Source organism: Chrysochloris asiatica, unplaced genomic scaffold (genome assembly GCF_000296735.1).
Source record: "Chrysochloris asiatica unplaced genomic scaffold, ChrAsi1.0 scaffold00038, whole genome shotgun sequence".
Classification (NCBI taxonomy): domain Eukaryota; kingdom Metazoa; phylum Chordata; class Mammalia; order Afrosoricida; family Chrysochloridae; genus Chrysochloris; species Chrysochloris asiatica.
Genome location: NW_006408556.1, coordinates 16,001,233 through 16,014,002, shown reverse-complemented (window position 1 = coordinate 16,014,002; position 12,770 = coordinate 16,001,233). Strand labels below are relative to the sequence as shown.

The following is a 12,770-nucleotide window of genomic DNA, read 5'->3' as shown; positions in this document are numbered from 1 at the left end:
CTATACAGGGTCGCTATGAGTTGGCAACCACTCGACAGCACTTCACAACAACAACGAAATGAGTTACGTGTTGGGCGGTTAACTGCAAGATCAGTGGGCAAAGGTTGAATTGGTCTGCTAGCGTCAAGATTTGCAGTCTCCAAAACCCTAAAGGGTCGCTGATTGGAAATCCCCTGCATGACAGTGGGATTGGCTTGGGCAGAGGTTATCCTGAGTCCTCCAAACGATAGGGGTCGCTGTAGGATACGCCCGGCCTTCCTTGAAACACTTGACGGTCAGAAGTCGCTGCCCGGAGCTAAGATGGCAGCGTCGGTGTCGGCTGCAGCCGGCCGGCTGCGGAGGGCTCTTGGAAGGTACCCCTCCTGGAGGGCCTCCAGCCATCGTCCGCTTTCATCCGAGCCCCCTCCAGCCCCGGCCAGGGCCGTACGAGACGCCTTCTTGACCTTCTTTCGGGACCGCCATGGTCACCGGCTAGTGCCATCCGCTTCCGTACGGCCCCGCGGCGACCCCAGTTTGCTTTTCGTCAATGCGGGGATGAACCAGGTGGGGGTTGAGCCCTGCTGGCTGGTGGCGGGATTTGTTACTTTTTTTTAAAGGAGAAAAAGCGCTGCGTGGTTGGGCAAAAGAAGCGGGGTCGGGGTCGGAGCCCATATGTATTGGGGGAGGGGGTTGGGAAGGACTCGACCTGGGTGCCTTCTGGGTTGGGATTGAGTTTTAGGTCTAGGAATGGCAAGTGTGCAATCCTGTGGGGCAGAATGGTGGGGAAATCTGGCTTCATTTAGTCATTCATTATTTATGAACTCATCATTATCAAGAGTTTATTGAGCAATTACCATGTGCTAGGTACAGTTCTTTGTGAGTACTGGTGTGGCATTGCAGCATAAGCTCTGGACTGCTAACCGTAGGTCAGTGGTTCAAACCCACCAGCCACTCCTCGGAAACCCTATACAGGGTCGCCATGAGTCGGAACCGACTCCATGGCACATAACCACAACCGCAACCACCACCACCAACAACAGGCTCTGTTCTGTAAGGAGCCCTGGTAGCATAGTGGATTACAAACTGGGCTGCTAACTACAAGATCAGAAGCTCAAATCTACCAGCCCATCCACCGGAGAAAGGTAAGGCTTTCTACTCCCATTTACAGCTTCGGAAACCCTGTACAGGGTCACTGTGAGTTGGAACCGTCTGGAGAGCACACAACCGCCACCCGGCAGTATCCTCTAAGCTATTGACTTGGAACAAGCACTTACCCTCACTAGGTCTCATTGCCCTCCTCTGTAAAATGGGAGGGTAGGTTAACTTTAAGGAGCCTTGGTAGCATAGTGAATTATGAGCTGGGCTACTGACCACAAGATCAACAGTTCAAATCCACCAGCTGCTCCGAAGGAGAAAGATGAGACTTTCTGCTCTCGCGAAGATTTATATAGCCTGGGAAATCCTATACAGGGTCCCTATGAGTTGAACCAACTCCAAGTCACACAGCAGCAGGTTAACATTAGAGGCAGCCCCCAATCTTTACTAAATGCTGACATTCTAGGAAGTGCCCAGAGTACTCTGTGACCTGTTTTGTATCCGCAGTTTACTGGGTGTGGTTAAAGAAACAGATGAAGGCTGTAGCCATGCAGTATCCTGTTCTCAACCACCCGTGCAATCCTTTCATCTTGCCTATTTGACTGGCAGAGGGTTTCTGGTCATGATTTATTTGCCCCTTCCCTGCACCACACATACCAGAGATGGGTTCCACAGCCCGCAAGGTTGCCATTCCTGGGGAAAGTGAATTGTGGGGCCAGGGATGGCTGTGGCCCTGAGGATACAATGTGGTCTGAGCCTACACAGGGGCAACCTTGGGGGCTGTGGAAGCTGTCTCTGGTTGGTGTGTGTGGCACAGGGAAGGGGCAAATACAACTCCTCACTTTCTCCTTCTACTGAGGAGCACATACCTCCTTTTATGTGCTTCCAGTTCAAGCCAATCTTTCTGGGCACTGTGGACCCACGGAGCGAGATGGCAGGCTTCCAGCGTGTGGCCAACTGTCAGAAATGTGTGAGGGCTGGAGGACGTCACAGCGACCTGGAGGATGTGGGCCGAGACCTTTCCCATCACACCTTCTTTGAGATGCTTGGCAATTGGGCCTTTGGCGGTGAATATTTTAAGGTGAGACTCAGGGCAGCTTGGAGTTTGAAAAGGGTCAGTGGTAAGTCAAGGTCAGTCCTGTCCTAAGTCTCCTAGAGTCTTCTTAGGCATTGCTTCATACCAGACACATAGACAAGTGCCGGATCAGCATGCATGTGTAGAATAGAAATTCTCTCTTCCCTAGCTGGATTGCAAGCTCCTTGAGGGCAGGGACTATGACTGCTGTCTAATCAATAATTGTTATATGACTCAATGGTCAGTAATGTAAAAATGCAGATGCTAGAGATCTGCATCCCAGGCTAGGATGGATAGATGATGTCTTTGAGAAGGTGGGCCTTGTTCAGGGATTTGAAAGATAAGATTTAGAAGAGGGGATGAGCTTTCTGGGCAGGAAAAACTCAGAGGCAGAAATGATCGTGGCTTGTTCGGGGAACAAGGTGTGCAGTTGAAATGGGTTTGATTGAAGATGAGGACTGAGCTCTTGTGGCTTGCTTGGTGCGTCAGTGGGGCCTTCCTCTTCCCACCTCTTGCTTTCTGCTGCAGGAAGAGTCTTGTAGCATGGCCTGGGAGCTGCTGACCCAAGTCTATGGGATCCCTGAGGACAGGCTCTGGGTCTCCTACTTTGGTGGTGACCCCAAGGCAGGACTGGACCCAGATCTGGAGAGCAGGGACATCTGGCTCAGCTTAGGGTAAGTCTATCCTCTTCTTATGTCTCCTGGATGGCCAGGCATTCGAGACTGCCACTTTCTGTCCTCCGTCTCAGCATACCCTGGGCTCCTAGGGTCACCCTCTTGGTCTTGTTGAAGGAGAGGCCCTCATAGTTTCTGGGTCTGTCCATCTCCCCACCACTGGCCTGGCTTTCTCTGCAGCGTACCCGCCAGCCGTGTGCTTTCCTTTGGGCCACAAGAAAACTTCTGGGAGATGGGAGATACTGGTCCATGTGGGCCCTGTACCGAGATCCACTATGACCTGGATGGTGGGGTGGGAACCCCTCAGCTGGTGGAGCTTTGGAATCTGGTCTTCATGCAGCACAACAGGTAATGGGGTGCTGAGGCAGGAGGGTACTCCCTGGCCGGGAATTGAAAAACACAGGAGACTGAGCCATTGCTTAGGGGAAAAACAAGGACTTCAGTTGTGCGTACTATGTGCCAAGCAACTTGGTTTTAAACCCTTTCATCTCAGTCTTTGCCTGTAATGGTTCAGCTCGTCACTGCTGTGTTCCAGCCTCTGAGCATGTTGTTGCTGTTAAGTGCCGTCGAGTCAATTCCGACCCATAGCGACCCTATACAGGGTTTCCGAGGGTGTAACTCTTTACGGGAGTAGAAAGCCTCATCTTTCTCCTGCGGAGTGGCTGGTAGTTTCGAACCGCTGACCTTAAGGTTCACAGCCCGATTTGTAACCACTGTGCTACCAGAGCTCCTTCCAGCCTCTGAGCGTGTATCAGTCATAATATGCTGGAGGTGAACAGTTGACCTGTTCAAGGGTTCCTTCCTGCTCTGACCTGGTTCTTTCTGTGGACAAAGACTTCTGTCCCTGGAGGGCCTGTCTCAAACTGGGGAAGGGTTTGAGCAGGAATGAGGACACTGTGAGAAAGGACAGGAGCTGAGGCCTGTTGTGTAGCCTTGGTGGGGAGAAGACGATCTACATACTGCCTGCCTGTCTCACTGTGTGTGTGTCCCTGGGTCCCGCCTCCTCACTCCTGTACTTGGGCATCTGCTTCCCACCTGCACTCCTGGGCGGGGCCTCCCCTTTCACACCTTCTCTGGCCAGAGAGACAGATGGAAGCCTGCAGCCCCTGCCCCAGCGGCATGTGGACACCGGGATGGGCCTGGAAAGGCTGGTGGCCGTGCTGCAAGGCAAGCGCTCCACCTACGACACTGACCTCTTTTCCCCACTGCTCGAAGCTATCCGGCAGGTGAGCCTCCCTCTTCTATTCCTTCCTCCTGTGGCCTGTCGTGTCCAGAGCAGGTGATGGACAGCACCCAGAGTTAGGGCTGGTTCATATCTCAGCTCTGCTCTGATAAATTCTGTGGTTTCAGGTCAATTAGCACCTCTGAGCCTCAGTGCCTTCTTCGTTAAAGTAAGGATAATAGCTCCTCCCCAAATGGGCTGCTTTGAGGACTAAGTGCCATGTCATCCAAGTACCCGCCCAGTTCTGACAACAGAAACTCAATAAATGGTGACTGCAGACCACAAGGTCAGCAGTTCAAACCCACCAACAGCTCCTTGGAAGCCCTATACAAGGTCACTATGAGTTGGAACCAACTCGATGGCACTTCACAACAACATGATCGTTGCAGTGTTGAGTGTGAGCCCCGTGAAGGCAGTATCTGGCTCCCGTTCGTCTTTGAGGCAACTGCAGTCCAGGGCCTGCCCAGCAAGGCCATACTGGATGTGGCTGGCTCTGGGGTGAGGGCAGATGATGCAGGTGCAGTGACAAGCCTCCACCGCAGATCAGGCACAGCCAGCAGCTGTGTCTCCTCTCCTGCTTTCCAGGGCTGCGGGGCCCCTCCTTACAGGGGCCGGGTAGGTGCAGCAGATGAGGGATGCACAGACACGGCGTACCGCATAGTGGCTGACCACATCCGCATGCTTAGTGTCTGCATCGCTGATGGTGTCTCCCCTGGGATGTCAGGTGCCCCGTGAGTCTGGAAAACGAGCAGAAAGGGGCACAAGGTGCTGAGGTTGCAGGGGAGAGGGGGCAAGGAGGCAGAAAGGGGGTTCAGGTTCAAGTGGATCTACAGGAGCAATGAGGGACAGCGCCTTTGTCCTCCGTGCCCCCCCAGTACTGACCCTTATCCACCCTGCCCCCCTACTGCTTACTGGGGCTGCTGGGGTTCATACCTTGATTCTGAACACCTCTAGGCTGATTCTTCGTCGGATCCTCCGTCGAGCTGTGCGGTTCTGCACAGAAATCTTGAGGGCACCCCCTGGCTTTCTAGGCAGTCTGGTGCCTGTGGTGGTAGAGTCACTGGTAAGGACAGAGCTTCCCCCCTCCTGCGGGCTTCCCTGGGTGCTCAAGGAGCCTCCTGCTCAGCCCAGACAGCACCCCAGCCTGGGCACCCAGGGCTCCCCCCCATAACTATCCAGTCCACTGTGCCATCAGTAGGTTGAGAAAGCTGGAACTGGCTACACAAAGCAGGAAAACTTCAGGAAGCCCCCTTGCCCAGGCTACCAAGCCTCTGGCCTTGTAGCTCCCTTCTACTTATATCCCCATCCTACAGAGAAACAGCATTCCCACTTGGGTCCCTCCCTTAGTCCCTCAGCTGGTCAGCCTCCAGGACGGGTGTCCTCCAGAAAGTGTAGGGAGGTGGACATCAGACTAGCTGTTTTCCCCCCTCCTCAGCTCTGTCGACCTTCCCCAGGGAGACGCCTATCCAGAACTGCAGAAGAGCTCAGCCCAGGTACTAGACTGATGGTGGAGAGAGGGGCTGAGGAGAGCTGGGAGAGAGCTCCCACCCCCTCTGAGGAGGGCCCAGCTCCACCCCCACCCTGCCCTTGGTTCAGATCACCAGCCTGGTGTCGGAAGACGAGGCGGCCTTCTTGGCCTCCCTGCAGCGAGGTCGGCGGATCATCGATAGAACCCTGAGGCGCCTGGGACCTTCTGACATGTTCCCTGGTAACTGGGTCCCTGTGCTTGCCTGCTTGAGGGGCTCACTTGGACCCGCCAAGGCAGGCAGAGGCTACTTGCATGAGCAGAGAATGAGCTTAGGGCCAGCCTGGACCTCATGTCCACCCTACATCCACTCCAGTGTCCCCTTTCCCAGTGCCCTTCCAGCATGCCAGCCTCTGTGTGGTAGGAGCACTGTCCAGCTAGCCCTGCCTCCAGCCCCACTGTCCAGAGTGCCCCCTGCCTGTGCAGCGCTCCCTCCACCTAGGAAATGATCTGGGGCTGGGAGTACCCAGAGCTAACCTCCGCTCTGGCCTGGCAGCCGGAAGATGGCCCCTCTTCTGGGTCTGGTTGATGTGGGCCAGGGGCACCTGGTGGCTTCTGTGTTAGAAACCAAAGCCCTGGCCCTTCCTTCATGCTCACTCTCATCCTCCCTCCCTGGCCCCCCCATCTGCACTCCTCAGTGCCTCTTGTCTTCCTTTCTCAAAGCCGAAGTGGCCTGGTCCTTGTCACTTTCTGGGGACCTGGGACTCCCCCTGGACTTGGTAGAGCTAATGCTGAAAGAGAAAGGTGTGCAGCTGGACACCGCTGGGCTGGAGAAGCTGGCCCTGGAGGAAGCTCAGGTACAGGTTGGCAGATCCCCACCCAGGGTTTGATGGGTCTCTGTCGGCCTCCTCCCCAGCCCCAAACTCCCAGGGGAGGAACTGTGGTTATTGAGGGGAAATAAGAAGCTAAGATAGGGGCTGAACCCTGACCCACAGGGGTGACAGGTACAGGTGCCCAGGACATCACACTCCCCAGAGCCTGCAGAGAGGAACAGTAACAACAGAGGCACAACAGAGGAGCCCAAGGAATGAGGCCATACAGCATCCTAGAGGGACTTCCAGGGGTGGCCTCATCCTGGGAAACCTGCAAGATTAGTGGTTCACTAGGCAACCCAGGGGTCTTCCCCCAGAGAGGGCTACAGGGCCCACACAGCTGTGTGACAGGGACAGGGCTCTGCAGAGGTTCAGGCCCCACTGCACCCCATTCCTTGCTTCCATATCCACATGCCTGTCCTGCAGCACCGGGCTCAGCAGGCCGAGCCAGCTCAGGACCTGGGATTGCAGCTTGACATCCACGCGCTCGGGGAGCTGAAGCGCCAGGGAGTGCCCCCAACCGATGACAGTCCCAAGTACAGCTACTCCCTGCGGCCCGGTGGGGGTTATGGTGAGCCTGGACACAGGCAGGTGGCCTCCAGCTTGCCTAACCTGGTTTGGGAGGGGACATCAATCAGAGTGGATGGCTACACCCAGCCCGTATGTATTCCCTAGTATAGCCACCAGGGGTCTCTGCACCTCCCTCCAGTTGGAAACCCCTTTAGCCTAGTGCCTTTGTTGTTGTTAAGTGCGCTTGAGTGGGTTCAGACTCAGCAACCCTGTGTAGGGTTTATGAAGAGCAGCTGGTGAGCTTGAACCACCGACCTTGCAGTTCAAACCAGCACCACAACTGGACTCCGCCACATGCCTATGGCCTCAAATATGGCACAGCCCCTCACCCCACGTCACCATCCCTTGCCCGGCACTGATAACCATTCTGTGCCCTGGCAGAGTTTGGCGCCTGTGAGGCCCAGGTGGTACAGCTGTACACAGAAGATGGGGCAGCTGTGACCTCTGTCGGGGAAGGCCAGCGCTGTGGGCTCCTCTTGGACAGGACCAACTTCTACGCCGAACAGGGGGGTCAGGCTTCGGACCGTGGCTACTTGGTTCAGGTAGAACAACAGGTGAGTTGCTCGTGTGCACATGCACAAACTTCTGTGGGAGGCCAACCTGACAAAGCCAGTGGGAGGGACAAGCTCTGATAGTCACTCTGATGCCTTGGTCCCTGCTACTTCCCAGGACATACTGTTCCCAGTGACCCGGGCTCAGGTCTGTGGGGGCTTCATTCTGCATGAGGCTGTGGCCCCTGAGCGCCTCCAGGTGGGGGACCAGGTGCAGCTGCATGTGGATGAGGTAAGTACCCAACTCCCGCTGTTCTTGGTATTCTAGAGCCCCTTCACTCTTCCCACCCCACCCCACCCCTGTCTGCCCAGAGCCCTGGGTGACAAAACTGTTGCAGGCCTGGCGCCTAGGCTGCATGGAGAAGCACACGGCCACCCACCTGCTGAACTGGGCACTGCGGTACACACTGGGCCCCGGCACAGAGCAGCGGGGCTCCTATCTCAGTCCCGAGCGGCTGCGTTTCGACGTTGCCACCCAGGTGAGCAGGGTGGCAGGTGCCATGTGCAGTGACAAGATTAAAGAGAGGCAGTCTGTGGTTGTGGGAGCCCAGGCAGTCCTCTGTCCCTGAGGGCTCAGGCTGGACTGTGTCAAGGCCTCTCCCAGCTCTGATGGTGTAAAAGTCTGAGGACCCTCCAGCCACTTCCTGTTACTGCAGCCCGCCCTCCCCCCCGCCCCCAAGAACAGAGGGGCTACTGTCTCCCTTCTCTGCCACCCTGTCTCCCTTGCCTCACGAAGCCTTTACTGCCTGACCTCATCCAGCCTAATGACTCCTTGCTTCTGCTCCCCCAACCTGTATTTTTCTCTCCCATTGGGCTGTCCTTCCCATAAGCTTCCTAGAAGACAGCCTCATTTTCTGGTATCTCATCATCTTTGGGTGCTTAACGAAATGTCTGCAGCTGCCGGTGGGTCCTGCTCCCGGGTAGCTTTCTAAGGAAAAGGACGGTCTGTTCTACAAAAACTTACTCAGCACCTGTTATGTTCAGCCACAATTGTAGAGCCCAGGGAGAGACCAACCAACACTGCTGCTCAGTCAGCAGTTTCCAGCTTGAGGCTGACACCTCTTCCCTGCACCCCTTCCCTCAGGGCCCCCTGACCCCCCAGCAGCTCCAGGCAGTGGAGGGTGCTGTGCAGCAGGTTGTGAGGCAGGATGAACCTGTGTACATGGACGAGGTGGCCCTGGCGCTCACCACCTGTGTCCCTGGCCTGCGCTCCCTGGATGAGGTGAGTTGGGGGAGTCCTCCCTAGGTGGAGAGCGCTTGCCCTGCTCAGACCAGTTACCAGTTGTGTCCCCCTCCCCCTCAGGTATACCCAGACCCCGTGCGGGTGGTATCAGTGGGGGTGCCGGTGGCCCAGGCGCTGGACCCAGCCTCCCAGGCTGCACTGCAGACCTCCGTGGAGCTGTGCTGTGGGACGTAAGTCAGCCATTTCTGTTTGCCCTGGTCCGGGGCCTTCAGTAGCCTTCCTTGATCTTTAGAGCTACCAGCCCCGGATTTAGGGTTCAGACTTCTTCTCCCATCATCCCACCTGACTTCCTCCTCCCCCTGTCTCCCCACAGTCATCTGCTACGAACAGGGGCCGTGGGAGATCTGGTTATCATTGGGGAGCGTCAGCTAGCCAAGGGCACCACCCGTCTGCTGGCCATTACCGGGGAGCAGGCCCAGCAGGTCAGCAAGCCAGGAATCCTGGGAGGCTGTTGGGATAGGGAGGGCCCGGGACACTCACAGCAGACACCCTCAGGCTCAGGGATGCCAATCAGCAGAACCAGTTTAGGTCCTGTGCACTGATGTGGTGGTGCCAGCTGTCTGTAGCCAGAACTGTTATGATTCACTGATGCTGGTATTTTGATGGGTCCTTATGTTAGATCTTTCTAATTTGGTCCCTGTTAAGATCCCGTCCTAGAGGTAGAACTGACTATCCTGTTCTTTCTCCACAGGCCCGAGAGGTGGGCCAAAGCCTGGCCCAGGAGGTGAAAGCAGTGGCCGAGCGGCTAAATCAGGGTAGCAGGGATGTGCCGGAGGCGCAGCGCCTATCCAAGGACATGGGACGACTCACTGAAGTGAGGGCCACCCCCACCCCCTGTAGATCCTGGCATTGCAACTGTGTCAGCCTTTGAGTGGGATGGGGGTGGAGGAGGCATCTTCCCAGGCCCTGGCTGGACCCTGCCTCAGAGACTGGGGCTCAGGGAAGGCCAGGGGAGATGTGCTGCTTCTGGCCGTAGGCTGTGGACACTGCCATGATGCCCCAGTGGCAGCGGCGGGAGCTTCAGGCGACACTGAAGATGCTGCAGCGGCGTGCCAACACTGCCATCCGCAAGCTGGAGATAGGGAGGGTAAGAAGGGGTTTAACTGTACTCATGCAGAGGGCGGGCAGAGAGCAGGTACATCAAGCGAGGGTCAGACACATATAAAATCCTGAAAGAAACAAATTGCCAACCAAGAATCATATATCCAGCAAAAGTGTCCATCAAATGTGATGGCAAAATTAGGTCATTTTCAGACAAACAAATTTTTAAAAATGTATAAACCAGACCAACCTTATAAGAAATAGTAAAACTAAGGGGAGTTCTTTGGACAGAGAACCGACAGCAGCAGCTAACATGCTAAGATTAACATATATGACAATATCACCTAGACTCAACCCAGATACAGATGTATGTGAAGTAAAACAGCTATAAACTGAAAATAGAGAACCAGACATACAGTTGTAACAGCAAAAAGAAGCCACCATAAAGTAAAAAGAGGGAATAATGCAGTTACAGAACTTCCCAAATAAAGAGGAAATCAAACAGATACTAAGAATTTTTATTATTTAAAATGAAGAATTTTGGTAGCATAGTGGTTACGAGTTGGGCTGCTAACCTTACGGTCAACAGTTTGAAACTGCCAGCTGTTCCGCAGGAGAAAGATAAGGCTTTCTGCTCCCGTAAAGATTTACAGCCTCAGAAACCCTGTGCAGGGTCGTTATGAGTCAGAACTCACTCCACCACAGCACATAACCACCACCACTAATTAAAATAATCCTCTCCGTAATCCTAAAAACTAGTCCAAGCCTTACTCCTAACTTTTTGTAGTTGTTTAGTGCCATCGAGTCAGTTCTAGCACATTACGACCCTGTGTAGAGTTTCCAAGTATTGGCTTGAACCACCGACCTTGTGGTTAGCAGTCCAGTGCTTATCCTACAGCAATATGCCAGGACTACCCAACCTGTATCCCTAACACTAACCCTAGTCCTAACCATAACTCTAACAATAAAGTATGTCCTAGACCTAACCTGAAGTCCTGGTGTGGTCCTGTGGGTTAATGCCCTGGACTGCAAGGTTGATTTGAACTGCAAGATAGTTCAAGCTTACCAGCCGCTCCTCATAAACCCTATACAGTTTGGCTATGAGTTGGAACCAACTCGATGGCACTTAACCGTCAGAGGCTTAAGCTGAAGTATTGGTGTAGTGTTATAAGATAAGCACTGGACTGCTAACCTCAAGGTTGGCTGTTCAAACCCACCAGCTGCTCCTTAGGAGCTCTATACAAGGTCGCTATGAGTGGAACTGACTCGACGGCAAATAACAACAGGCTTAGACCTGGCCATAGTCCCAACCCTTACCCTAACCCTCGCACCATGCTCCTGCCCACCACCCCCAAAATAAATACAGGGTCAGCGACCTCTAACCTCCCTGAGGAGCCTCAAGAATTGAGGGATACAAGGTGAGCCAGAGGGAGGTTGTGCTGGGGGGTGGGGGGTGGGGTGGCAGCCTGGTAGCCTGCCTTGTTCTCTAGCACACACACAGCAGGTCATTCCCTTCTTCTGTCTCTGCCATCTTCCTAATGTGGCTCTGACGCTCCCTCCAGGAAGCCTTCCCTGATGTGATTAACACCATTCAACCCTAATGGCTCCTCCGGCCCCTCCCAGGCCATCTGTTCCAGCACTTTCACTTCTCCTTCAGTGGCCTATTTGTCAGAGTCTCAGGCTATATGGAAAGAGAGAAGAGGCAAAGGAGCGGAGGAAGGACCCAGATAGGGCCCAGGACTAGGAGGCCATTCTAGGCAGAGCTGATGACCTTAGCTGGGGGCCGTGGGGAGAGGAAGAGAGGACATGGCCCAGTGTAGAGTTGGAATGGATAGAAGAGCTGCCTCCTGGCCTCAGCCCTCTAACTTCCTCCCTGTCCCACAGGCAGCAAAGAAAACCCAGGAGTTGCTGGAGCGGCACACGAAGGGGCCTTTGATTGTGGATACAGTGCCTGCTGAGTCCCTGTCTGTGAGTGTTGGGGCAGGGGAGGGGGGAAGCTGGGGGTCTGGAAAGCTGTAAGATTCCCCATGTGTCTTCTGTGTCCAGGTGCTGGTGAAGATGGTGCGGCAGCTGTGTGAGAAGGACCCCAGCACATCTGTGTTGCTGCTCAGCCCCCAGCCCCTGGGCAATGTGCTGTGTGCCTGTCAGGTGGCCCAGGTGAGGGCAGCGGGAGAGCATCCACACACCCACACACCCAGCCCCCTGGTCCAGCTCTCTAGTTTCACACCTTGCTTTCTCCTCCCAGACGAGGGAGCTAAGGTTGGGTGGATGGAGGTGATCTCAGAAATCACCCCTAGATGGGAACAGATAGGAACCTCACCCCCAGGGTACAAGCACCAGTGCCCACCCTACTCTCCTCACAGCCAGGGCTCGCAGCCCTTGTAAGCAAGTAGCAGACAATCATCACCCTCTGCACACACTCCCAGCCCAGCCCTTCTGTCTTCTCATCCAGCTGGGGAAGGAATGCTAATCACCTGCCACTCCATGCCCGATAGGACCTTTAGTGCATGTGGCAGAGCGGGCAGCTCTATACTACTTCCCTTTCTGTTTCTGTCCCCAGAGTGCCACACCCGCCTTCACAGCAGAGGCCTGGGCACTGGCTGTGTGCAGCCACATGGGGGGCAAGGCATGGGGCTCTCGAGTTGTGGCCCAGGGCACTGGAAGCAGCACTGCTGACCTGGAAATTGCCCTCAGTACAGCCCGAGCCTATGCCCTCACCCAGCTCTGACCCAGGGGCCAATGTGAACAAAGAAACAGCAGACATGCAAGTGCCAAGAGTCCTGAGGGGCTAGCAGAACCTTCTTGGAGGGTGAAGCAGAGAGGGCCGCTCCAGCCAAGCCCTTCATGGACATGAGAAACAGGGAACTGGGCAATAGAAGCAAGACGATAGACACATACCCCTGTCCCTTCCCTTTGTGACTATCATGACTGTGAACATTTGTAAAGATTTCACAGAGGACAGAAAGCTAGAAGATTCTTTTAT

General features: G+C 54.9%; 1 protein-coding gene across 1 annotated transcript; it reads left to right on the top strand.

The window, feature by feature from the left end:
* The first annotated feature begins 300 nt into the window (after positions 1-300).
* AARS2 (alanyl-tRNA synthetase 2, mitochondrial) lies at positions 301-12,515 on the top strand. The gene is made up of 22 exons (XM_006860522.1): positions 301-543; positions 1,964-2,155; positions 2,678-2,823; positions 3,004-3,171; positions 3,905-4,049; positions 4,631-4,776; positions 5,000-5,108; positions 5,500-5,538; positions 5,642-5,753; positions 6,234-6,367; positions 6,809-6,953; positions 7,334-7,506; positions 7,622-7,735; positions 7,842-7,982; positions 8,588-8,725; positions 8,807-8,916; positions 9,060-9,168; positions 9,438-9,560; positions 9,723-9,833; positions 11,672-11,755; positions 11,834-11,944; positions 12,348-12,515. Exons 1-22 carry the CDS (start codon positions 301-303, stop codon positions 12,513-12,515), a joined length of 2,961 nt encoding a protein of 986 aa, XP_006860584.1.
* The last annotated feature ends 255 nt before the right edge of the window (positions 12,516-12,770 follow it).